The sequence below is a fragment of the Schistocerca piceifrons genome, chromosome 11, assembly GCF_021461385.2.
Source record: "Schistocerca piceifrons isolate TAMUIC-IGC-003096 chromosome 11, iqSchPice1.1, whole genome shotgun sequence".
Lineage (NCBI taxonomy): Eukaryota > Metazoa > Arthropoda > Insecta > Orthoptera > Acrididae > Schistocerca > Schistocerca piceifrons.
In genome coordinates, this window is record NC_060148.1 from 6,099,801 (window position 1) to 6,125,229 (window position 25,429).

Sequence of the window (25,429 nt, forward strand, 5' to 3'; positions counted from 1 at the left end):
GCTGAAAATTTTTCTTCTATATCTAACATGTGTGTCACTTCGTGTTCTATTTGTGCTTGTTCTGGTGGCTGTCTTAAGATTTCGTTTTCCTCTGATTGTTTAATTGACGCGCTTTGTTCTTTGTTTGTTTTCTCTGGGATGTTTGAATCCATTACTGTATTTTCTTCTTCTTCTTCTTCTGATTGCACATTATTTTGTTCCAGTATTTGTTGTACTTGTTGTTTGATGTTTTCTATTTCTGACTGGGTATCCTGTTATTTTTTATTATTACACGGATCTGATCAGCTAGTCGTCGTTCTGTTAAAAATTTTAATTCTGGGTATCTGGTAATAAATGTTGTGTATACTTGTGATCTGTATCCAGTTGTGTTGGTGCCTAGGTTTGTTGCTTGGTAATAACAGAACATGAGGTGTCAATTAACTTCCTATGACCATCTCATCCTCTGTCTTTGTTTTCCTTCTAGGGTGGTTGCAGGAAGCATGTCCTGCAAAACACCTCTATTTGGATTTGAATCATTTTCCAGTTGGCTAGCAGTGTCGTTACCATTGTGGGCGGGCATAGGGTTCAAGCGTCGTCCCCAACCATGACGGCGCTTGTCATTATTAGTATTATTTTGCAAACATTTGTAACACACGATCACAACAAACCTGTAATGTAAATTAATTTGTTTACAATATATATTTTGAACAGTTTTTATCATTAACTCTTTGAGGTAAAGTTTCGGCAGGAATTTTAGTATGACCAGGTTTTATGAGGAGTGTATTGTAAGTCTGACCTGATGTCATTTGGATGTGACTAAAGAGAAATGTAATGTGGAGACACCAAACAAATATGTGGAAGGGTTAATTCGACAGCCTGCAACATTCTATTTAATAATGTTTATGGTCTATAGTGAACTCTGGCATATTTTTTTTTTTTTTTTTTTTTTTTTTTTTTGTAAGTAGCATCTGCCTGCTACAGAAAATTTGCCAACAATGACAATGAATACTAATGGACAACTAACACTAGATATGTAACAACACATCTCATTTATTTTAACTATGATTTAGATCTGTGAACAATTCAAAATCCCTCGTGAGGTTTTAAAAATAAAATGGCATTTCTAAACACTCATTACAGAAAAGTAGTACAGGAAGCAGGTTAGAGGATCAAAACATATATAAATACCAGACATTTATATTTTCTCTTATTTATACAAGTTATCTGAATGAGTCACTCAATTTTCTCTTAAAGAAATACGAGGGTCACTCCAAAACAAATGCACACTATTTGTTTTTAAATCCATCTTTTATTCTACATGTTTGAAAGTTTTACAGTGTGTAAATACATCCTTTAGGAACAGTATTTTCATTTCTCCACATAATTTCCATCCCTCTCAACTGCCTTACACCATCTTGGAACCAGCACCTGTATACCCACACGGTAATTCTGGACCAAAGTGTTGGAGCCACTGTTTGGCAGCGTGCACAAGGGAGTCATCATCTTCAAACCTTGTTCCAGGAAGAGACTCTTTCGGTTTCCCAAAGAGATAATAGTCACACGGAGCCAGGTCAGCACCGTAAGGCGGGTGTTTCAGTGTTGTCCATCCGAGTTTTGTGATTGCTCCCACGGTATTTTGACTGACATGTGGCCGTGCATTGTCGTGCAACAGCAAAACAACCTGCTTTTGCCGGTGTGGTCGAACACGACTCAGTCGAGCTCGAAGTTTCTTCAGCATTGTCAGATATGCATCAGATTTTATGGTGGTTCCACTTGGCACGATGTCCAGAAGCAAGAGTTCTTCGGAATGGAAAAACACCGTAGCAGAAGGTGTGGTTCTGAATTTTTTTTTTCTTGGGTGAATTTGCACGGTGCCACTCCATCGGTTGCCTCTTCGTCTCTGGTGAAAAATGATGGAGCCATGTTTCACCACCTGTCGCAGTTCTTCCAAGAAATTCATCTCCACCATTCTCGTACTGTTCCAAAAGTTCACTGCATACCGTTTTTCTTGTTTCTCTGTGAGCTACTGTAAACGTCCTGGGAACCCACCTGGCACAAACCTTTTTTTAATGCCAACATTATCATTATCCTGCAAACACTTCCTTCCCCTGTCCCAACGTAGCGTGACAGTTTGTGTACTGTGATGCATCTGCCAGCAGTCACCAATTCGTTAACTCTCTGCCGCTGTGAGGAAAATTCTCAATATTGCTGTGCCTGCTTTCATCACGTAACCTGCTTTCCCACCGACTAACTGTACTGCGATCGACAGCAGCATCTCCGTACACGTTTTTCGACCTCTTGTGGATGTTTCCCACTGTCTCGTTTTCACAGCAAAGGAATTTTATGACAGCACGTTGCTTCTGATGAACGTCAAGTGTAGCAGCCATCTCGAAGACATGCTGTGACGGCGCCACTCACGGGAACAGGTTTGAAAACAAGCGGGAAGGATGTATCTACACACTGTAAAACTTTCACACGTGCAGAATGAAAACTGTATTTTTACAAAAGTAGTGTTCACTTCTTTTGGAGTGACCCTCGTACAAGTATTGTGCCACTGTGGTATAATCGAATCCAGAATTTAATCTAGAAACTCGAAGCGCAAATAACAAACTAACGAACTGAGAATGACTGGTAATGGTTAATAGTATGTAATTGGCATTACTACTGAATCCATTTGCACTTTTTTATCGTTATTTCTTTTGCTATGTGCCATCTATAATCTTAATATAATGGGGTCACAAACGTCACGGGATACTGCCTAATACGTCAGACCTCCTTTCCACCGACATAGTGCATCAACTGAACATGGCACATACTCGGCAAGCCGTCTCAAGTCTCCTGCAGAAATACTGCGCCCTGCTGCCTCTCTAGCCATCCATTATTCCGGAAAGTGTTGTCCGTGCAGAATGTTGTGCACAGACTGACCTCTCGATTATACCTCACAAATGTTCGACAGTATTCAGGTCGAGTGTTCCGGACGGTCAAATAGTTCCGTCAAATTGTCCAGAACATTCTTCAAACCAATCATGAACAACTGTGGCCTTGTGCATTGTCATCCATAAAGGTTCCACTGTCGTTTGGGAAAATGAAGTGCAGGAACGGCTACAAATGGTCTTCAAGTCGCCGAAGATAACCATTTTCTTTCAGTGATTACTCTGAACTGTGTACTGTACAATTATATAATTCTTCAAGTACATTCAGTGGCCTATGTGGATAGTGTTCATGACATCTTATCTCCTACAATGATTTAATTTTGCACTTACAGTTAGTGGTATATATACAAGCTGACTAAAATTTGTTGCAAACACAGTTGGTAGTGAAGTATTAATAACTTACAATCCCGTACCTCACATGGTACTTTTACTGCATAAATAGCAGGAAGTAGTGTTTGATAAATATTTCTCATCATTTTGTTGGGCTTCTCAGTGAGAAAAAAATTTTCATAAGGATTTGAAATTATGTGTAAAGTTTGTTGCAAGTCACTAAGTGCTCTCATTTTCAAATAATAGATCAGTGAAGTCTGTGAATTCCTGCATCACAGGCTATGCTCTTCTCCAGCCCCACCTTCATCCCTTTGACAGGTGCATTGTGCTTACCCCTGCAGCAGTTGCTGCTTTCAATCAAAGTAATCGGTGAACTGTAGGCAATTAGTTAATCTTGCTGACAGAGGGGCATCGCCACAGCACAAGTAAAAATAAAATGTCGTGTGACCAGGAGGGCCTCCCATCTGGTAGACTGTTCGCCGGGTGCGAGTCTTTCAATTTGACGCCAGTTCGGCGGGGATGAAATAATGACGATTAGGACAACGCGTCACCCAGTCCCTTAGCGGAGAAGATCTCTCACCCAGCCGGGAATCGAACCTGGGCCCTTAGGATTGACATTCTGTCATGCTGAGCACTCAGCTACTGGAGGTGGCCACAGCATAGGTGACAGTATATCAGAGACCACACAAGAATTTGGGTTTCCCAGGCCAACACTGTATACGACGGATGACAAGTACGGCAAAGAGAATGACTCCACACGTGTAAACAACCGTACACTGACCATAATTGTCCGAGTGACTGACGTCAGACCCACGTGTACTGACTGACACACTGCTCTGGATCAAGCTGGTGCCAGTTTGGAAGTGGGAGAGCAGGAACTAGTTTCTAGTGGAATGGCACAGATAAAAATGCACTTCTCAGATTTCAACAGGAGGAGGAGGATTATTGGTAGGGACCAGAAAATTTCCCAAAAATGATTACATGAAAAATAATGCAAAATTAATGCTTTTTAGCAAAATAATGCAAAATTGGCAGTTTTTATGAGATACAACAAAATTTTGTAATTATAAATTTGAGGATGGCAGTTCACTAATATTCATAACTGATAGTTGTTAAATGTTAAAACTTTATTTTAATGTCTAATCCCGTCAAGATTTAGGTTTGTGTATAATCTTAAACTGACACTTCATTTCCTACATTATAAACTTCAATGTGATGACAAAAATTGCCCCAAAATCGACCAAAACAAGGAGGAATGTGTTCAAAAAAAAAAAACATCAAATTTGGAAAAAAATTATCCCATTTGAGAAATATACGAATATGGGAAAACTATTATCTAATTTGACAAAAAAATGAATTTGGAATAAAAGATAATTAGACAAAAACACTAAACTTGACAAACAACATCAAATCTGGAAAAAAAAGAAAGGAAAAAAAAGGAGAGAGAGGGTGAGAGAGAGAGAGAGAGAGAGAGAGAGAGAGAGAGAGAGAGAGAGAGAGAGAGAGAGAGAGAGAGAGAGAGCGCAGCAAGTTTGAGAAAATAAACACTCAAATTTGGCAAAAGAGTAGCACAAAGTTCACAAAAAGTTACACTAAATGTAGCCAAATAAACACTGAATTTGCCAAAAAATTACACTGTATTTGGCAGAAAATGATACCAAACGTGGCAAAAAAATAAATCGAATTTGGCAAATAAATAATAACAAATCTGGCAAAAAAACCATCATGGCCACAAAATGAGTCGATTTTTTCCTGTCCCTAATTATTGGCCAACGTGAGCAATTGAGTATACAGTTGTGACTGTACTATTACTGCCTGCTGTGAGCTCACACCACTCACCGCAGGGCCGCAGCACCAGGAAGAGCAGCAGGTCGGACAGCGAGATGATGCCGATGACCTTGTCCTCCTCGTCCACCACCACCAGCCTGTGCACCTGCCGCAACACGCAAAACACGTCACTCTGCTGCAGCTCACAGACTCACACGAGCAGCTAGATAAAAAACAGTGCTATGTGGCCGTACAGTGAGATGTACAAGATCTGTCTCTGGAACAGGTGCTACTTTCCAGGTCATCAATGCCAAGTCCAATAATTCAAGTACAGGGCTGAAACATCGACAGTGAGGGAGAAAGGCAGAGCAAGGATGGAGGCTTTTGAGATGTGGCTCACGGATGCAGAGACTAAGAAATGAGGAGATACTGAGAATAGTGTGAGAGTAGATACAATTACTTAGTATAATAAAGAGAAGAAACAGAATGAGATAAGATGCATATTAAAAAATAAGGAGGGGCTCAGGAGGGCCTGTGAAAGGGAAGGGGGCGGGGGAGGGAGAGAGGAAGAAATTTCAGATCTTGGACAGTGTGCTACATGGCAGCACTAACAAGGGAGTGGACTAATTCAACGTAGCGAACCTGCCATTAATTTTTCTTTTTTTTTCTTTTTTTACATTTGCAGAATATACCTAATCTAACATACAGTCAAAATAGTAGCTGCTAAGTCAGACTGGAAGGGTATTTTTAAATAAAAAATGTTATTTACATCTGCAAAAAAAAAAAAAAAAAAAAAAAAAAAAAAAAAAAAAAAAAAAAAAAAAAATGATGCCAGTATTTGAGAATTAAGTCCCGAGCAGGAATGGCATTTTTTATGGTGTGCAGCACACCTTGTACACATGTAAAGAATAGCTGTTCTTATGTTACCAAGGTAATTGTGTATAGAATGGTACAAGTCAACGTTATTTGTGTTTGGCGAACTTAATACATGACGGTTAGTATTTCAATTTCATAAAAAATACAAATTTAAATACCTGCTTGGTTTGTGCATCTCAGCTCTTTTAATACTGTATGAATGATTTCCTGTTTAGATAATGTATCTGTAAGGTTTTCTAGCTTTAAGGAATGATTTAATGTTGAAGGTAAAGAAACAGAACACTCTTTTACTTCTAAAAATGGCTAAGTCTCTTTTTGGACTACGTCCATCGTTTTATACCACACCGAGCACATCAAACAAATGCCGCATTTTTACATTTGCTACTGTACCATGACAATCTGAACCCAACAGAACTGATGTGGAGCCGAGCTGCAAGATTTGGGCTGAGAAGTAACAAGACTGTTAAGCTGCCAGACATACTGGAACTAAAGGTATGCAGCTTTTTCACACGTCTCTGCCGAACGCTGGTAGAATATAGAACGGTTTGTCATAAAAGAAGAAGAGAAAATGCTGTGTCTGGTTGGCTTTGTGGATTCTGTTGTCGATACGCTCATTATCAATGTAGCAGGTGACACTTTCAGAATTGAAATGTATTTATCGGATTTAGATAAGGAGGGAGCTAAGCGATTATCAGACGACTGACTGGAAGCAATACCTTCAGTGGCTTCAATATTTAACTATACATTGAAATCCTTCAATACTCTCTCACGTTACACACAGCTTATGCAGAAAAATTATCCTGTGGTTAAATTAGGAATTTTCATCATTCTTGTTTTTAATTACAATAGTACACTATATAAAATTGATAACACGTTGCAGTTTTCGTCTAGCTGTCTAAGGAGCATATTGTGGAAGATTTGCAGTGTATTATTTGATTCTGATTAAAAATTAAATGACATTCGAAGCTATATTCCTTCTCTGCTTGTCTCTTTTTATGCGTGAACTGCAGCTGGTCATGTCACTGCATGCTAACTGTACCAGCTGACCGGCCAGTGCTGTCCGAGTTAAATCCACCGGTAAAGCTGTTGTCCCGTATTATGGCTAAATCGACGTGCGCATAATGCACAGCGCAAAACAGACCCTTATTATTGTACTTGACAGTGCTCGAGACAGCTCGACTGCAGTCCCACGTGAAACACAAATCCAATGAGGTTCCTGCAACCACGGAAGAATACATAGTGCAATGTTTACGTCAGGTTTATTCTTATGATGAATGGATTGTAGATAAACAGAATGACAGAATCAGGAAAAGAAGGGACATGTTCTTTGGAAACATCCTTAATAAGGACCATGGGAGAGTGATACATCAAATAACAGAGTAACTCGTGAAAACAATAACCGAGGAGATAGAAAAGGATACGGATGAACTCGGCTTTAGAAAGTTCGTTTTTTACCATTTAAAATCTGCTTCACGGTGTAATGGTACTTTGACTTCCGCGCCTCCGCCAATACAAAGATATAATTTACAATCGCGCACGCAGAAGAGCGCTGCGCCAGCGACGTATTTTTATAAATAATTTTGTTTGTCTTTTTACTCTTGCGTAGGTTTTTTAACAACTAATTGATTAGACACTCTCTCTCTTGTCTTCATACGAAAGACGTGTATTTTTCGGCGATGTGTTGAATGTGCTTTTGGGTGGAAATTAAAATTACATTACAAAGCGAGGTTGTTTCAGTAGTGATTCAAGGTGGTTATCGCCAAATTTGTAAATTGATCATGACAGTGACAACTTGAAGAAGTTTTCAACAGACGGAGAAAAGTGAAAGACGGGTCGTCCTACAAGAGAAATTAGGAGGACAGCCATGAAGACTATATTGTAATTAGTACTGCGTTTCTAACAAGATTATAAGGTAAATTTCAATTAGTTTCTGATGCTATTTCCGTACAGTCGCTTTTTGTAGTGTTGCCAACCCAGTCTGCCATATACGGTCAAATTACAGCACTATCTCAATCAGTAATACGAAGTCCGCCTTATCCGTAACTTATTCCATCAAAATTCAAGACATCAATCAGATTTTCCATTTTATATTTTTCACGGCAGAGCCCCAATGATAAGGGAACACTACAACGGTCGAAGATGGAAATCTAACAGTGGGACACTTGGTGGAAGAGAATGAGCACACCAGAATATCTGAATGTTTAAAAGATTAAAGCACAAATCTTCTATAGAGAAACAATGGCTAAACTTAAAAATCAGTTAAATGAATGTGAAACAGTGTTTCATAAACAGTGCTAAGTAATTCAGGTTTTAACTAACCTCTATTCAAACAAATTCTGACTTAGTGTTTTGCTTAGGAGCCTATGCAGTTTCATGTCAAGGTAGACAAACAAATGATTTACAGGGGAGCTTTGTTAATGGACAACATGCAGATAAACCAATGCAAATCCCATACTACTTGATTTATTAGTTGTTTCCCTTTCATCAGATGCAAGCACCATCAGATGATCATTGTCCTGACGGTAACCCCAAGGTGCTACATTCGGCACCATCGTAAAGGCAAGATGCTTTAAATTTTTATACCATATACGTCGGTATTAGGGCCATGAATGTTCTCCGCCTGATGAGAAACTATTAATAAAGCAAACAACATCTGTACATTTATTGTTAACAGTTACTGTACCCCTGCATGTAATGCCTACAATTCCTAGTTTTGTTAACAATGTAAACCAAACAGTATCTGTCAAGAGCATTGTGTCGCGAGAGGACCGCAGATTAAACTGGAACAGAATATGTAAATGGAGCTGTAATGCCAACTTGCAACATGTAACATGTGGTTCAACAAAGAATAATTACAATGACTTCACTCTTCAATATGCCAATACAAGGTAGCAGTAATCTATTGTGTCAATTATTAATTATTTCTAGTGCTGCTCAAAAGTGTGCACATAATCCTAAACATGAATTATGTTTTCATCTTTCCTATAATTCACCATCCTAGTTCCACACTTATTTTTACGATGTCTAATTTAAATTGATATTTGATAACCTTCAGTTAAACATAGTCATTTACACAACCAGTTGTATCTATACACTGCTAGACATTACAATGTCCCACATAAAATAACATAACCATCATAACCAGAATCATACTACCGGCTGAAACTAATAGTCGTAAAAATAAAAGTGCAACTGAGACAGTCGAAAAAGCCATCTTTTAATTTTTCTCAGATAAACCACTTGACGTTTAGCATGTGTAATACATGCCACGCGGACGAACGACAACATCCGAACGGGCCGTAAAACGTTACTCGATTGGCACAACTCGATCGTCTCCTCCCCTCCCTCACCGACTCACCTCGGCACGCACTATCCTTTCCATGACGGTGGCCAACGTCTCGTCCAGTCGACACTTGTGGACGCCCTCGAACCACTCGTTGCGGTGCTCGTTTGCCTCGCGCAGTGACACGTCCAGGTTGTTGTACGTCTTTTCTGCTGCCAGGTTCTGGGTGGACAGAAATACATTTGTCAGTTAGTTAGTTACTCGCACTTGCACATTTCACGAGTGACTCGTGCAATACATCATAATAGTTTTGAACAAATCATGGGCCAATCCACTGTCTATTCAAATAAATCGGACAATGCCGAGGGAAGTAGATTAGAAAATGAGGCTCCAAAAATAGCAGATCTTGTTTGTTATTTGCAAAGTAAAATGACTGGTGGCAACTGAAGTAGAGAGGCTGTACAATGCAGGCTAGCTACTGCAAGAAAAGTTATTCTAAGAAGAATTAGTTAATGTCTAACATAAATTTAAGGTACGTGTGTTGATGTATTCAGTATACCAGGAGTACCGGTATGGAATGAGCATTAAGGTACAAATGTGTCAATAGGGACCATTTGTTGTGAATGAGCCTTAATTTTTTTTTTGGTTGGTATGACATCTGTCAAAGATACTTAGTATACATCAAGTCATGGAACAATCATCATATGTTTTCACTGTGTTAACGATGTCGAATTTTGTACCAGAAAGTGATGATTTGCAGAAAGCATTAATTTTTTGTTTTCATTTGCAGAGTCGCATCGAATGCTTGTCGAGACATGTGGGGCTCGTGCTCTATCAGAAGCAACGTGCAAAGGATGGTTTCAACGGTTCAGAAATAATGATTTTGATGTAAGAAATGAAGAACGTGGAAGACCACCAAAAAAAGTTTGAAGACGTCGAATTGCAAGCAATATTGGATGAGTCGGAAGCAAATGGCAGCAATGCTAAATGTTGCACAACAAACAATTTCTGGCCATTTGAAAGCTATGGGAAAGATCCAAAAGTGTGGAAAATGGGTGCCACATGAATTGCAAGAAAGACAGATGGAAAACCGAAAAACCATTTGTCAAATCTTGCTTCAGAGACATGAAAGAAAATCAATTTTGCATCGAATTGTTACTGGTGATGAAAAATGGATTTATTTTAAGAATCCTGAACAGGACAACCATCAACATCGACTGCAAAACCAGATCAATTTGGCAAGAAGACAATGCTGTGTTTGGTGGGATCAGAAAGGTGTAGTGTATCATGAGTTTCTAAAACCCGGTGAAACTGTGAATACTAATCGCTACAGACAACAAATGATCAATTTGAACTATGCATTGATCGAAAAAAAAGACCAGAGTGGGCCAGAAGACATGGAAAAGTAATTTTTTTACACGACAGTGCACCTGCACACAAAGCAAAACTGGTTCAGGATACAATCAAAACACTCGGCTGGGAGCTGCTATCCCACCCGCTGTATTCACCAGACTTGGCCCCTTCCAACTACCATTTGTTTTCATCAATGTGACACACATTTGCTGAGGAACACTTCGATGTCTACGAAGAAGTCGAAAATTGGGTGTCCGATTGGTTTGCTTCAAAAGACAAACATTTCTATTGGCGTGGTGTCCACAAATTGCCAGAAAGGTGGTCAAAATGTATAGAAAGCAATGGTCAGTACTTTGAATAGAATGTTTTTACTTTTCAATTAAAAATAAGTGTTTCATTTTCATGAAAAAATTCTCATTTCATACCAGAAAACCTGGTAGCCATAAACAGTTCAGAGAAGAAAAGAGTAGGGATAAATGGGTGGATGAGTAATTGATGAGGAGGTACTCAACTGAATTGGGGAGAAAAGTTTTGTGTATGTGTGTGTGTGTGTGTGTGTGTGGGGGGGGGGGGGGGGGAGGGGGGGGGGGCAAATAAAGTAAGCAGATTGCAGATTGAAATGGATGTTGATTCCAGTAGCTACACAGAGAAAAAAAGAACTGCAGAGGCTACACTAGTGTGGAGAGACACGTGAAACCAGCCTTCAGACTGCAGGCAACAGTCAGAATGCACCTACAATGGAAATGAAGCACTTTTCACATGATAACTACAGGTTGTGAAATACACCTAGTTTATGGCTAAGAAGTATGTTAACTTCCCGCATTTTGTGTTTTTATTTGCTTGAATGTAGTTTAAGAGAAAGTTACATATCCAGCATTTACAAGTTTCCTGCAGTCTGGAGAACAGGACACACGAGAATGTCGCAATATTCGGCAAACACTGTTTGTAAATGGTGAAATTCCTCCGTGTTGTTTGAACTTGGTAATACATGCACGGTTGCTGCAACATATTACAGAAATTTCACCAGCGACTAACAATCAGGTGCATTGTTACATCACTCAGGTGTGACGATTGCACCAGTCCGCAATGAAAACCTCTGAATGAAATTTGTGAATGCAGAAGATGGAGTTTATGCTTTGAAAAACACATACACTAATAAACAAGTGAATGAAAGACAAATAATTATTTTGTTCATAAAGGAATGCATCACAAGTTCTGCAACTAGTAGATACATATGAAAGAGTCTTGTGTGTCAGTTATTTATTATGTCACCACACATTTTGGTGGTTCACACCATCAGCTTCATTATGTACAAGGGTCACTCAGTAACTAGACAGACAAACATACACAGAATGTAATACCTAACGCAGGGAACTGAAGCATTTGTTAAGTCTCAGTCAGCAACCTTCCAAAGAATGTTAGTCATTTGCCCGATTAATATCTACGTAAATGTAGCGTCTTAAGGTCTTAGTTACAATGGTGTTTCCCCTTGAAGGAAGTACTTGTGAAGAACAGCATTCGCTGAACTGGTTTTTAGGGTTCCATAGCTTAAATGGCAGATGCGGAACTTTTGTAGGATCACTGTTTCTGTCGGTCTCTGTGTTTCTGTCTGTCCGACTGCCAAACACCCTTTTTCTCAGAAATGGGTAGACACATCCAGTTGAAATTTTTGTCAATATAATGTCTGTGGGCTGTTGGTGGTGAAGAAACTTGAAGCCTCTACATCAACGGAAACAAGAGACGGCAGACATTTATGTCACGTATTTGACATCTTACCAGTACAGATACCGATAACGAGCAAAAAAACTGCCAAAAATTTCCAGTTCCCACAACCCTTTGTGTCCAAGTCTTACACTTATCCAGACTTTCCCTCCCCTCCCCCCCTCCCCCGCCCCCCCCCCCCCAAACCTTACAGCTGTCAGAAACACTCTCCGAGATGAACAAACAATATAGTAGCAGTCTCACAAATTGCGTGAGATTTCACGTGTGGATATTAGAAGTTTAAAATAGACACAAAAACGTTCAGTAGCAGTAACGAGCTCACACGGTGAACTGGTATCACTTCATTTATCCAGTAAGACAGACACCTTAACAACCGAACGAACTGCTGATGAGTATTCACTTCGTGTCGACACAACTTATTCCGACATTCAAAACGAACTGGAATACTGAAAGACTTGCGCGAGGTGTATTCCCAGACAGCTTACCACGGAACAAAGACTCTGCACCAACCTCGAAACTCATTTCAGTCACAAAGGTAAAGGTGATGCATTTATTGATTTTATCCTATAGTACAACTTGCAGACATCATTTTATGCCGGAGTCTGAGTGTCACACATGCAGTGGAAACACCCCGAATCACCTGTCCGTTAGGAATTCTGAACTAGAGAATCGGCGAAGGTGACGATGCATTTACAGATTTTATCCTGTGATGAAACTTGCGTACATCATTTTACACCAGATCCAAGTCACACAACGGGCAGTGGAAACACCTTGGCTCACTGAGTAATGTTATGTGAGCCTCACTGCCCCCCCCCTTTTTTTTGCAACTAATTTGTGTCTGATTTTATTCTGAGAAGCTCAGTAGTGTGTGTAAATACCGTAAATGTAAATTTGATTCAAAAAGTACTTAAGTGAAGTGAAGCGCAGCTGGACAGCAACAGACTTTATAGCGCGCAACCCCCACAGTGACAGTAGTTGTGAATCTTTGAGTATGGACTCTAAAAAAAGACAATTGATTACTAAAAAAAAAACAGAGAGAGAGAGAGAACTGTTAATCTGTATCTTGCAGAAGAGGCCGTCGCTCAGAACGTATTGTTACATTTAATGAAAATTGATATTTTAGTGATAAAACAGAGTAAAGTATGTGTAAGAGTTGCCAAACATTTATGTATACAAATTTTCTGGAAATGAAGAACAGAAATATCTCGTTTTTGGAAAAGGAGGTGAACTTCACTGTCGACACCATCTATCAAACGACAGAATTGTTACTGTACAAAATTCACTAAAATACAGAAAAAGAAACGCAATATCTATAGTTTTCATTCAATAAATAACAACCTCTCATAATTTCTTAATTACAGTAATTGGATTATGTTCTTGTACAATAGTATGGTGCTGAACTCCATTGGCCAATTTTGATGTAGCAGGACGTGTAGTTTGAAGGAAGTTTGTGTGCCAAGCAATCTCCTTTTCTCACGAAAATCAGATTGCTGTTTGATCTCATTTAATAACAACAATGGTCCCTTAGGTATGAAAAGCTACGAAAACTTGGGCTCAAAGCTAACCGCAATACAGCCAAGTAACAAACAGAGTCGTATTTTAAACCTTAAGGGGGGGGTAGGACGTCAAACTGGCCGACTTGGAGCAGGAGAGCTAACACAGGACATTTTAATTTCCATACCTTAACAAATAGATTCATAAAACTTTGTCAGCATGACCAGGAAGGGTTCAGGATTCACGCTCATAGCAGTGGAAGTTCAAAAACATAACGAAATATTATTTGATGAAATTTGCACAACATACAAACCATACTTATAGGTGTATGAAACTCCAGAATTTTCCAGATCTATTAAAAAATGAGCTAAAAATTAAGATAATTAACCATAAAATTTGAGTTTTTTCTAAACATGGAGTTTAAAATGTAACAGCTCATTCATTTTTTCATTAATTAAATAAATTCTAGAGTTTCTTACACCTGTAAGTATGGTTTGTATGCTGTGCAAAATTCATCAAATAATCTCTCTTACTTGTGAAGAAAAGTGTACCTATAGCAACAAATGCAGCCAATAGTAAGTGAAAAAATGATGAAATTTCACACGTAAAAAAAATAATTATTTTGTTATACTTTTGAACTTACATTGCTATGAGTTTGAATCCTGAATCCTTCCTGGTCATGTTGACAAAGTTTTATGAATTTACTTGTAAAAGTATAGACAGTGGAAATTAAAATGTCATGTGGTGCCTCTCCTGCTCCAAGTCGGGCCCGTCTGATGTCCTAGCCCCCTTAAAGAAGAATAACTCCCTCCAAATTGTAATACGTCACCAACTGGTGCAGAAGCTGATCATTCAAGGAGGCAGCAACCAAAATTCAGGTACCAGTTACGACTTAAAGCAAAAATCTCAATCAAAAATCTCTCTCTCTCTCTCTCTCTCTCTCTCTCTCTCTCTCTCTCTCTCTCTCTCTCTCTCTCTCTCCCCCCCCCCCCTCCAAACACATATATAAATATTCATATTATTATTTTTTTAAAAAGTCATTTTATAACCGATTCATAAGAAATTCAAAATGCAAGCATTGGCCAGCAATGTCACGCTAACCACCTTCCACAAAGCCCGTGGTCAGATTTCCTGTGAGTACTGGAGGAGCAACACGCTATCAACAGCCCATACTACTCAGCCACAACTGAGAACGAAGCTGAGCCTGTGCTTAAGAGAGTAAGTGTGGGATAGCTCGCCGATTCTTTGACACGGTCGCTCGATCCCATACGACACTTGTGACACTGAGAAATAATGGCAGAATGTATTGTAAGTTCCTACTTCACCCACTTACTTCTTTAACCCTGGGTCTTTGGATTTTTATCTACTAGAGATATTCAGAAGGTAACACGTTTTAGTCTATCGCGGGGGTGGACGGGGCTACAGCTGCCGTCTCGGTGCCGTATCGTTCCCACGTGCAGAACACATTCGGTGGTGGTAGAATGTGGTTTGTGCCCCTCCTACAACAATTTGACAACAACGCACATGCACCCACAGCCAGTTGTACCCGAGAGTTCCCACAGAGTTTCGGATGGCAGCTGTTTGACCACCCACTGTACAGTCCAGATTTGACACCGTACAACTAACACCTCTTCCTGGCAATGTAGACAACGCTCGCCACACGACGCTACGATACTGTTGCCGAACTGCGTGCTGGTATAAGCCGGTGGTTGCAATTGCAGGTGGCAGATTTCTAGAGAGATGGAATTGAAAAACTTTTGCCACAGTATCAGCAGTTCATTTTGAACAGTGATCAGGTAGGAAATTTGCTTCAGAGTGTACCTTTAAAAGATATACCGGGTGATCAAAACTTAATAAACCACGGAATAATGTAGATAGAGAGGTAAAAATTGACACACACGGTTGGAATGACATGGGGTTTATTTAGGAAGGAAAAAAAAAAAAAAAATAATGAAAAAGAAAAAAAAAGGGTCCACAAAATGTCAGACAGATGGTGCTGGACAGCAAAACGTCAGCAACTGCTACCGTGACGGGTGAGAGGTACACCGATATGTTACAGAATCGCAGCATCCCCAGCCTCGCTGATAAGCACCTGCTGGAACGTACGACGTTTATGCAGGATGGCGCTCCACCCCATATTGCTAGACGCGTGAAAGATCTCTTGCGCGCGTCGTTTGGTGATGATCGTGTGCTCAGCCGCCACTTTCGTCATGCTCGGCCTCCCAGGTCCCCAGACCTCAGTCCGCGCGATTATTGGCTTTGGGGTTACCTGAAGTCGCAAGTGTATCGTGATCGACCGACATCTCTAGGGATGCTGAAAGACGACATCCGACGCCAATGCCTCACCATAACTCCGGACGTGCTTTACAGTGCTGTTCACAACATTATTCCTCGACTACAGCTATTGTTGAGGAATGATGGTGGACATATTGAGCATTTCCTGTAAAGAACATCATCTTTACTTTGTCTTACTTTGTTATGCTAATTATTGCTATTCTGATCAGATGAAGCGCCATCTGCCGGACATTTTTTGAACTTTTGTATTTTTTTGCTTCTAATAAAACTCCATGTCATTCCAAGCATTTGTGTCAATTTGTACCTCTCTATCTACATTACGCCGTGATTTATTCAGTTTTCAAATTTATACTGACTTTTTGATCACCCGGTATAATAAAATTTCATTTTCCCTCACTGTTAATTTTTTTTTATTTCAAAATGGTCTGTTACTTTCCAGCTCTCTGCCCCCCCCCTCGTATTTGGGCCAGCAAAAGAAGCTCTTGCGATCAGGTTAAAACAAGAATGAAGAGGTAAAGAAAAGTACAAAATCGGCTTCGATATGAGTTTGTGTCGTTGTTCACAGAGGGGATATGAAGATTCTTAAGAAGATAATGCGGATTATTGGAAAAATAGATGAAGAATTGAAACTGAATTGATTTCATAAATCACTTTCTCTGTACAGCTATTTGTCTATTTAATTATTACTGAGTCACAGGTAGGCAGTCTTTTTGTTGTGCCTATCTGCGACTCAGCGTCTCCACTATATGGTGAGTGGCAACTTTTCTTTTCGTAATATTGCTACATTCCATCCTGGGTTTTCCATAGCTTATTACTGAATGATATTTGTACATAATGACAATGGTGGTGTAAAACAGTGAAGTGAGTAGTGTCGAAATAGATATCTGACTGACAGAAAAAAACTGTTTTATTTGTACGAAACGTAGGTGGTCACAAATCGTCAGGCGAGTAAAACTTGCAGAACGGAAGGGAATACGAGCATTCCGGGCGGCGGGACACTCACGATGACGTCAAACTTGGCGTAGATGTCGGTGAGTCGGCCCTGCTCGTCAACAATGGGCAGGGCGGAGACGCGCCGCCCCACGAACTTGTGAAGTGCTTCAATGATGGACGTATCCTCGCGCGCCATTTCGATGTCCGCGTAGGTGCCGATCTGCAGTTCGCGCAGCGTCTTGTTCATGTAGCTCGGCTTCGGCAGGTCGTTGATCTGCAACACGACGTACGTGTCACAGACACTGAAATGCACAGACTAGTAGAGAAAGGCAACAGAAGACACTGTACGAACAGAGTTAGGTATCACCTTCCGGGTTCCGAGAACAACATCATTTAATTAACTGTTTCCTTACTCCATGTATTATATTTGCAATATCTTGCTCTGGTGTGAAACATAACAGCTTATGAAGAAAAACATGGCAACATGCTCACTATTTTCATGACTGCAATTTACACTAATTTGACAACTTGTGATTGCTAGTTAGCCAATTAGTTTTATGTTCCTTAGATCATTTGTACAACTAATCATAAATTTCAATTTGATGTGTATACACTAATCATTTACAAATGAAGAGTGGAAATTTTTTTGGCAAAACACATTTTCAGTGCCAGTGAATTCTCAGTACTCTGTTGAATATCCCTAGACTTGATCCAGGTGCAAAGACGTGGAGAGAAAGTCTTCCCACACGTGTTAGAAGATGACATGTGGACTATGTGCCAAGCTTAGTTCCCTCTGGAAGTCCAAAATTTATAAGAGATATGTGAAGTGATTTTCGTTGACTACAGTTCTACTAGTTAAAATTGTAATGCTGTATTTCTAATCTTGTGATAATACAAATAAGACATAGCGTCTCAGTGCTGATAGCACTTGGAAAAAATATTTTGTTCCTGTTAGTTTTTTGGAAAGTGACACTTTTGAGAATGTTGCTGTGTACAAAATACAAGTTGATTCATGCACAGTAGAAAACTGGAACCAGCCACTGTTAATAATACTATTTATTTACACAAATAGTGCCATTACCAGTTTAATGTTAACAGGTTCATCTCCAGTGGGCTGTTTATGTTTATATTGCATTTGTTACTTACATTAGTTGGTGGAACCCACCAACTAACATAAGCAACAACAGGCTGCTGTTCATGGGTGTGTTACAGGAACCCAAGAACTGATGTAATCAACAACAAATGTAATATAAATGCGAACAGTCATCTGAAGATCAACCTGTTGGTTCTGAACCTTTAACTGCACTACTTTTGTAAATCAATAGCATTATTAAAAGTGGCTGGTTGCTGTTTTCTTCTTTGCACAAATGAACTTGTAAAAACTTTCTTATTGGTACTTACAACTAGTCAGTTTCCTGGTACAGCACATAGAACATGATTAATACAGTATTTATTTTCTAATTTGTCTCGTTATTTTTTGTGGTGATGTGGTGAGCTGTATAATTGTGTGGTATCTGAATGCATTCTCAACTTTTTCGATACAAATCAATTACATACATACAAAGATACATCTGTTTTCAATCTTCTGACAAATGTTAGGTTTGGCACTTAGAATGTGTTCCATTTCCAGTCTCCAAGTCCTGCTCCCCTACCCCTCCACAGATGTGAATTAGTCATTCCTACATACAAAGAGAAGCATTTTTCAGTTTGTTTTCACATTTAACTTTGTTGTCTGTCTGATATTTACCACTGGAAATGTGACCAAATAGTTTTGGTGGCAGCACTATTCGTCTCTTACTATGGAATAATGAACATCATTATTCCTTTAGAACTGTAATGCTTTACTTAACAACAAACTTCGTGAGGGAATAAACATATTGTGAATCAGCAATCAAAATGTCCAGCTCCTTATATACATGTCTACAAACTGATTGTGCGTGAGGACCACATTTCATCCTTACAGCATTATTACAGGTTTCTGAGGATTCATGAATATTTTCTTTCATAAAGATGAACTGCCCCAGAAAGTTATTCCATATGATATCATTCAAAGAAAATAAGCAAATTACAGTAACTTCCTGATTTACCTCTGCCTGATAGTACTCAAAGTGCAAATGTGAATGAACTAAATTTTTTTGTGATTTTGAAAATGTGGTTTTCCCAGTTTAAATTCTAGTCAATATGGTGATCGAAAAATTTTGAAGTTTCCCACCAAAGTGTTACATGCTGTTTAGGAAAATGAGATTACACACTCCTTGTGTAGTGACAGAATAATGTTAAGTAGGGAGTAGGTCATGGAACATATACCGTACACTGGTGTTTGTTTTAGTATGAGCGGACGTTAAACGGAAGGTGAGGAATACAAGAAAATGGCAAGAGGTGGCAACAAATAAATGGCTTCATCTGTTGTGAAATGAGCCTTTTACATTCTGGCGTCGTGGCTTGTCAATGGCTCGACTGTCAAAGGGTAACCATACTCTTCAAGAATGAAAACAAAGGACACGACGGTTTTGTGACAAATGAAATATATTTCAATCTCGATTGACATGTCTAGCATTTGAGGCGGATCTGGTATGTAAAGTTGTGTTCTACTTTCATTCACGAGTCACTTTAATGATCTGTTCACCCGTGCAAGGAAAAGTGTGTTTGTAAAAGGAAAGTAGTGGACGTGCTTTATTGCGATACGAGTAGAAGGTGTTCCAATAACAGCTGCAGAACGCGAAGTAGTTAAACTTTCCTAGGCAACACACAGGATTTCAGAGGCACTGACAAGACAATAAACTCTGGCAACCAGATTAAAAGACAGAGGTAAATACATCAGATGTTATGCCAGCTCTCATAAAGTGTTCTGACTCAGGTTCAACTACAAGGAGTGAGCCAGCAGCTACATAAAACTCAAAACCAACAAGAACAACACCTCACCACCCAATTATTATTTCCTCCCGTCTTACACTTATCACCGATGTAGTGCCTCTCGACGTGCACAATCGGATATGTCGTGTCCTCCTTGTATCACGTATGACAAAGCCAGATGAAAGGGTCCTGTAGCCACCTTTCATTAGTCCGGTAGCCCATTTTCACTAGCATTAATCTTTCTTTCCCTTGTTTCTCTTTTCTCGTATCTCTCATAGTGGCGTGATTGAATGAATGTGGTTGTGTTTCACGCTACTAGACAGTGGCGTAGTCTGCTGCAGAAACTCTGTGATAGTCGTACAGATTCAGGAGCAGTTGTACAGAATAGCTAACTCTCGTAGTGGTCAAGTAGGATGAGAGGTTTTCGCTACTTGTGAGAAATCCACCTGCGTTAGGTTGGTGGCGGAAATGGCATCTTTGGGTTTTCCGGGCCACGCGGAGCGTGGAAGAGGCTGGAGAAGAAAAAGGGAGGCACTCTGCCGCCGGTAGGGGAAGCGTAAAAAGCTGTGCTCCAGTTAAAGACTGACCGTGTGGCGTGTTGTTACTTGGCGAGGGGAGAGCTGTTAGCTTTTGGTCTCGCTTTTCAACTCTGAAAGATTGCTTTGCCTTGTCGCAGCAAGGAATGCAAAACATTGGCAGATGTTTCACTTAGTAAATTTCTATAGCAGACTTGCATCCACCAGAAGAGCGCCACACAAAAGTGTCGATAAGAAGTGAGCACCCGCTTCTGTATGAATGTCTGTTTGCCTTCAGCTGTGCCTGCATAAGCTTTCATTTTTCTAAATATTAATAGCTTTGCCTTCTCGTAAATTTTCCTTGCTTAATGTACCTTTCGTCCGTGGGCAGCCGACCACGTGGTTGAACATTAAAGTTTTGTTGGGCTACCGTCATCACTAACTGTCCGGTTTCATGTTTGACAGCTCACGATTGTGTGATGTGATATTGTTGCAACTTGGACACGATACCTATGAAGTGCGTCTCCACAAACCACGTGGGCACAGGGGTTTACTGCGAAACGTGTACCGCTTTACGAGTTATTGCGATCAGGCAACAGCAGTGGTATGAATGATTCACACCAATGACTTTAGGAGTAGATTATAATGGGTAATGTATCGATGCTTTTCCTTAATGTCTTAGGAATAAATGATTTTATCCACAATTTTCTCATGTTCCGAGGTTACGTTTTAACACCTAAGCCACCCATCTGATAGATTTCCCGTTAGCACATCCAACGCATTTCCTTACGCACAGGTCCAGTCATTAGTTTCCTTTTTTATTTTAAAACAAGTGCTTTAGATTAAGTCTTATTTTCAGATGTGTTGCTGGGAGCTGATCTTATGCAGTGTTCATGCATTTTCTATTTTATTTTAAATGTTTGATTGTCGTGAACAGTGCGCGGGCAATACTATTAATTACATTGTATCCGCTATGAGCGAGATCACAACATATGCGTTTCTATGAGTTTTTGGTCCGTGATCAAATTAATTTATTTTCCGACTCGGCCAAACCTTTGATTAGTTGTACGGTTAGAGTCGGTGGCAACCCTAATCTTCTCACATTAATTCCACAAGCAATAAGTATTTCCATTCCCAATAATCTTAACGTAATAACCCGTAGAAACAGGTTAGTTACACAGAAAAACACACGCCGACTCACACGTGTGCGACTCGGTACAAATCCTCGCACTCGACACGTGTGTGTAAGCCGTAACAATTATATGTTTGCGAGAGACACAGGCACCACGAACAGAAACCTGTCCGATTTGACAGTAGTGGAAGCTACACCAACCGACCACTCCGTACGACTCTAGTTTCGACATTACTCACGTAGAGGTAGAGGAAGCGCAGAATGCGCTTGTGGGTGAGTATGTAGAGGACGTCGCCGGTGGCCGGGTCGATGACGGGCAGCCTGTGGATGCGGTTGCGGATGAGCGTCGCGATGGCGTCGTACAGGGACTCGTCCGGGCCGATGTGCACCAGCGGCTTCACCTGGTCCTTCAGCACCTCTGCAGAAAAAACAGAACGCCAACAGCCGTCAGTGACTGCCCGTTTCACTTGTGGAATACCAGCAGAGCTGTGCGCAGGCTGCTAATGCGAGAGAGCTAAGCTGAGGTACGAGTTTCAGCACTGGAGGAGGAGTGTGTCAGGTTACGACCGTTGTAACGATTTGTCGTACAGAAGTCGTACAGAAGTCGTACAGAAGTCGTACAGAAGTCGTACAGAAGTCGTACAGAAGTCGTACAGAAGTCGTACAGAAGTCGTACAGAAGTCGTACAGAAGTCGTACAGAAGTCGTACAGAAGTCGTACAGAAGTCGTACAGAAGCTGTCATTTTTTTAGAAACTGCAATTGTCTCGTCACGAGACGATCTGAATACTCTACACAGCAACTCGTCAAGAGTACAACTGAACAGCCTAGGTGTGCTCACAATGTCATTTAGCGTATATCTGATTAAAGACACCGAGCAGCACCTCAGGTGAAAACTAACCTTGTCTAGCACCCTTACCCTGGTACGAACTAACCAGCAGTCTAGGACACTGGATACATTCAGTGGACAGGGACTCCCATTCCAACCAGTTCTCCTGGCCTGTTCACTTATACTTCAACAAGGTACTATTTAAACATACCCAGGTCATCTGTGGATGCCTTGCTAAGAAGTCAAAACTGTTTATGATACCGTTTCTGTAACTACAAGCTGAAACATGTAATGAAAAATGAACTTGTTTACCAGACGGTAATGTGGTAAGACCAATTTGTGAACTCAAAATGTTTTTGCTCGCATTAACTACAGTACTACAATGTGTGTTCATTCATATTATCAATAGAGATACCACATGCTCACTTTCTTGTAATATGAGAAATTCTTATTTCAGGAAAAAAACATTCTGTGGCATTGCAATTCTGCAGCTTAATTTCTCTATTTTACATCTAAATGCAGATGAAACAATTTATCAATACAGCTGTCATTGAGAGCCACGTCCAGCTGTTCGGTGTGTGTGGAATTACGTAAAACATGACATGTATACTCTGCTGCACAATGGCTTACTGCCACTGCAGAAGTACAAATAATTTCAGGTTGACTGTGGTCTGGCCAGTTTGCCATTGAAGGTTGTCCTTGGTGGAAACTTAACTTGCAGTTCATGCAAGTCTATCAAGTGCCACTCTTAGGAATTCTGGGGTATCTCACTGTCATATTTCGACACTGGACTGTATAGTATTTAATTTTCGACTAGCTTCCCTGTTCCTCAAATGAAAAGTACGCACACTTGTGTCTGTGAGGGATTTGGTTTAACTGGGTTTGTGTTGTTATATCGTGGTTTAAGGGAATACGTGAGGCTGTGCTCTGGGTGGCTTAAGCTAGGCCATCGGCTCCGTGCTGGGTGCTATCGGTTGGTCATTTGTAGACACAGACTTTGCGAAAACAACAAAGCGCGAAAAATAAAGCGAAATTACGGTTTTTTTTTAGTGCAATAACGCCAGATCGGAGGTTTATTACGAGATACTGCCAAATTTGTAATTCTGTCGTATAAAAATGTTGTAAACCTGAGAACGGCAGGACACTAATATTCGTAACTGACAGTTTAATTTGCTCAAGGCTGAAGTTTATGATTGATCTTAAAATGGCATTCATTTATTACGTAACTATCTTTGATGTGAGGGTGAAAACCATACAGACACTGCCCAAAAATACCAAATTTGGCAAACTACATGGTGTAAAAAAGATCTGAGGATGGTCTTTACGGACTGAAACCGGTCATCGTCTAAAGAATTGATATTGTGATCAGACTGGAATAAAAAACATTTAAAACTACAATACGTAATGTGGCATAAATACCGCGGAATTTGGCTAAAAAACCAACACCGAATTTGGTAAACAAATAGGACTGAATTTCGCTAAAAAACGTGCCAGGCAAAAACCGCTGAGTTTCGCAAGAAATTACTCTTAAAAAAGTAACATCGAATTTTGCAAATAAATAATACCGAACGGACAAAAAAATTTGACGAAAGGAAACAACGAATTTGAGGAAAAGAATAACACTGACATTGGCGAAAACAATTCACGAATTTGACGAAAAAGTAAACTGAATTCGTCAAAAAACACTGAATTTGGATAAAAATAGCAGCGACTGTCAAAAAATAACACAGAATTTGGTAAAAAATTACCCTGGATTTGGTAAACAGCACCAAATTCGGCAAAAGCAATGAATTTGACAAAAAAAAAAAACACTGAATTTGGACGACGTAGTGTGTAATTTGTGATTGTAGCATGTTGAATGATACTGTCTTAAGCAGATGATGATTGATTATTTTTATCACAGATCATCTTACAATCTTTTAAACTGTAATAATGTTAACACAGACTTATTACACCCAACACTTCGATGCATCAAATAATTAATTATAATTATTTCTTTTTATTGGAGTTACGTTATCGTGCAGATTCGTTATTGCACACCAAAGCAAAAACAATGTATGAACATAATATCTGTTTTTGTTCTTGGGTTGAAACCTTGGGGTTTGAATGTATGTATAGTTCTTAGCAACACACTGGACTGTTAATTTTCGTTGCATGAAGTACATTTAGGCCTAGTTACAGCTTTCTCTATAATGGCGCCTACGTGAAAAAAATTACATACTAGACATTTTTGTCCAATACGGCAAAATTTACACCAGAAAATGAAAGTAATGGCGGAGATACTTTAATACTTCCACAAATGCATAAATTGAACAAGTTATCTTAATTGAACAAGTTAGCCTAATAATATCTCGCTGCAAGGGCCGTAATTACCAAATATAGTTTTACCCACCGTAATGGCGGACAAGAATTGGGTAAGATTGTAACTAATAAAAATTTCAAAAACTGCCGGAAAGGACACAATTCTTCTGTAAATAAAATATAGTTTCAATAGTAACAAACAACATTTTGAATTCTGAAAGAATTTAGATAAATAAAGTTATTACACTTGTTACAGACCTCTCAATATGGAAAGTAGGAAGAGTGCGTATTCCTAGGTCAGAGGTGCTACTAGACGATGTACAACATTGTACATCGTCTCAAACAAGTGAAAATTAGCGATGTATACTTTGTCTTCTTTAATCTTTGTCCTTTTCACTCGATTCTCTTCACATGAAAAAAATGTTTTCACAAATTACAGAAAAAATATTAAGTCCTTTTTCCAAGTACATTCGCAAGAAAAATACGCCAGGAGACAGCACAGGGAGAAGATGAATTTGGTGAAAATTACACTGAATTTAGCAAAAAACAACACGAATGAATTTGGCAAAAAACTATACTGACAAAAGTTAACACCGAACTTGGCATTAGAATACAACGATTTTTTCCTGTCCCTAGTCGTTTGTGCATATTTTTTCCCCAGTGTAAACAAACCAGTTTACACTGGGGAAAAAATATTTCCAATTTAGGCCACCAGGTGCAAATCTGGCGCTGTGAATGCGAGAAAGACGTACAGCAATGTTCCCATATGTATGAATTAGGACTGGGACGTGAGCAGAAAAAGTCAAACAATTGAGGAAGACTATATATATATAATG

General features: G+C 39.6%; 1 protein-coding gene across 1 annotated transcript in view; it reads right to left on the reverse strand.

Moving 5' to 3' along the window:
- Nucleotides 1-25,429, reverse strand: part of LOC124720199 — a 1,401,865-nt gene that overhangs the window by 22,375 nt on the left and 1,354,061 nt on the right. Inside the window, exons 14-17 of the mRNA XM_047245522.1 lie at nucleotides 21,705-21,883; nucleotides 17,036-17,239; nucleotides 9,244-9,390; nucleotides 5,082-5,175 (exon numbers count right to left, since the gene is read on the reverse strand). Of these exons, the coding sequence (XP_047101478.1) occupies nucleotides 5,082-5,175; nucleotides 9,244-9,390; nucleotides 17,036-17,239; nucleotides 21,705-21,883 (624 nt within the window). The remainder of the gene's footprint in view (nucleotides 1-5,081; nucleotides 5,176-9,243; nucleotides 9,391-17,035; nucleotides 17,240-21,704; nucleotides 21,884-25,429) is intronic.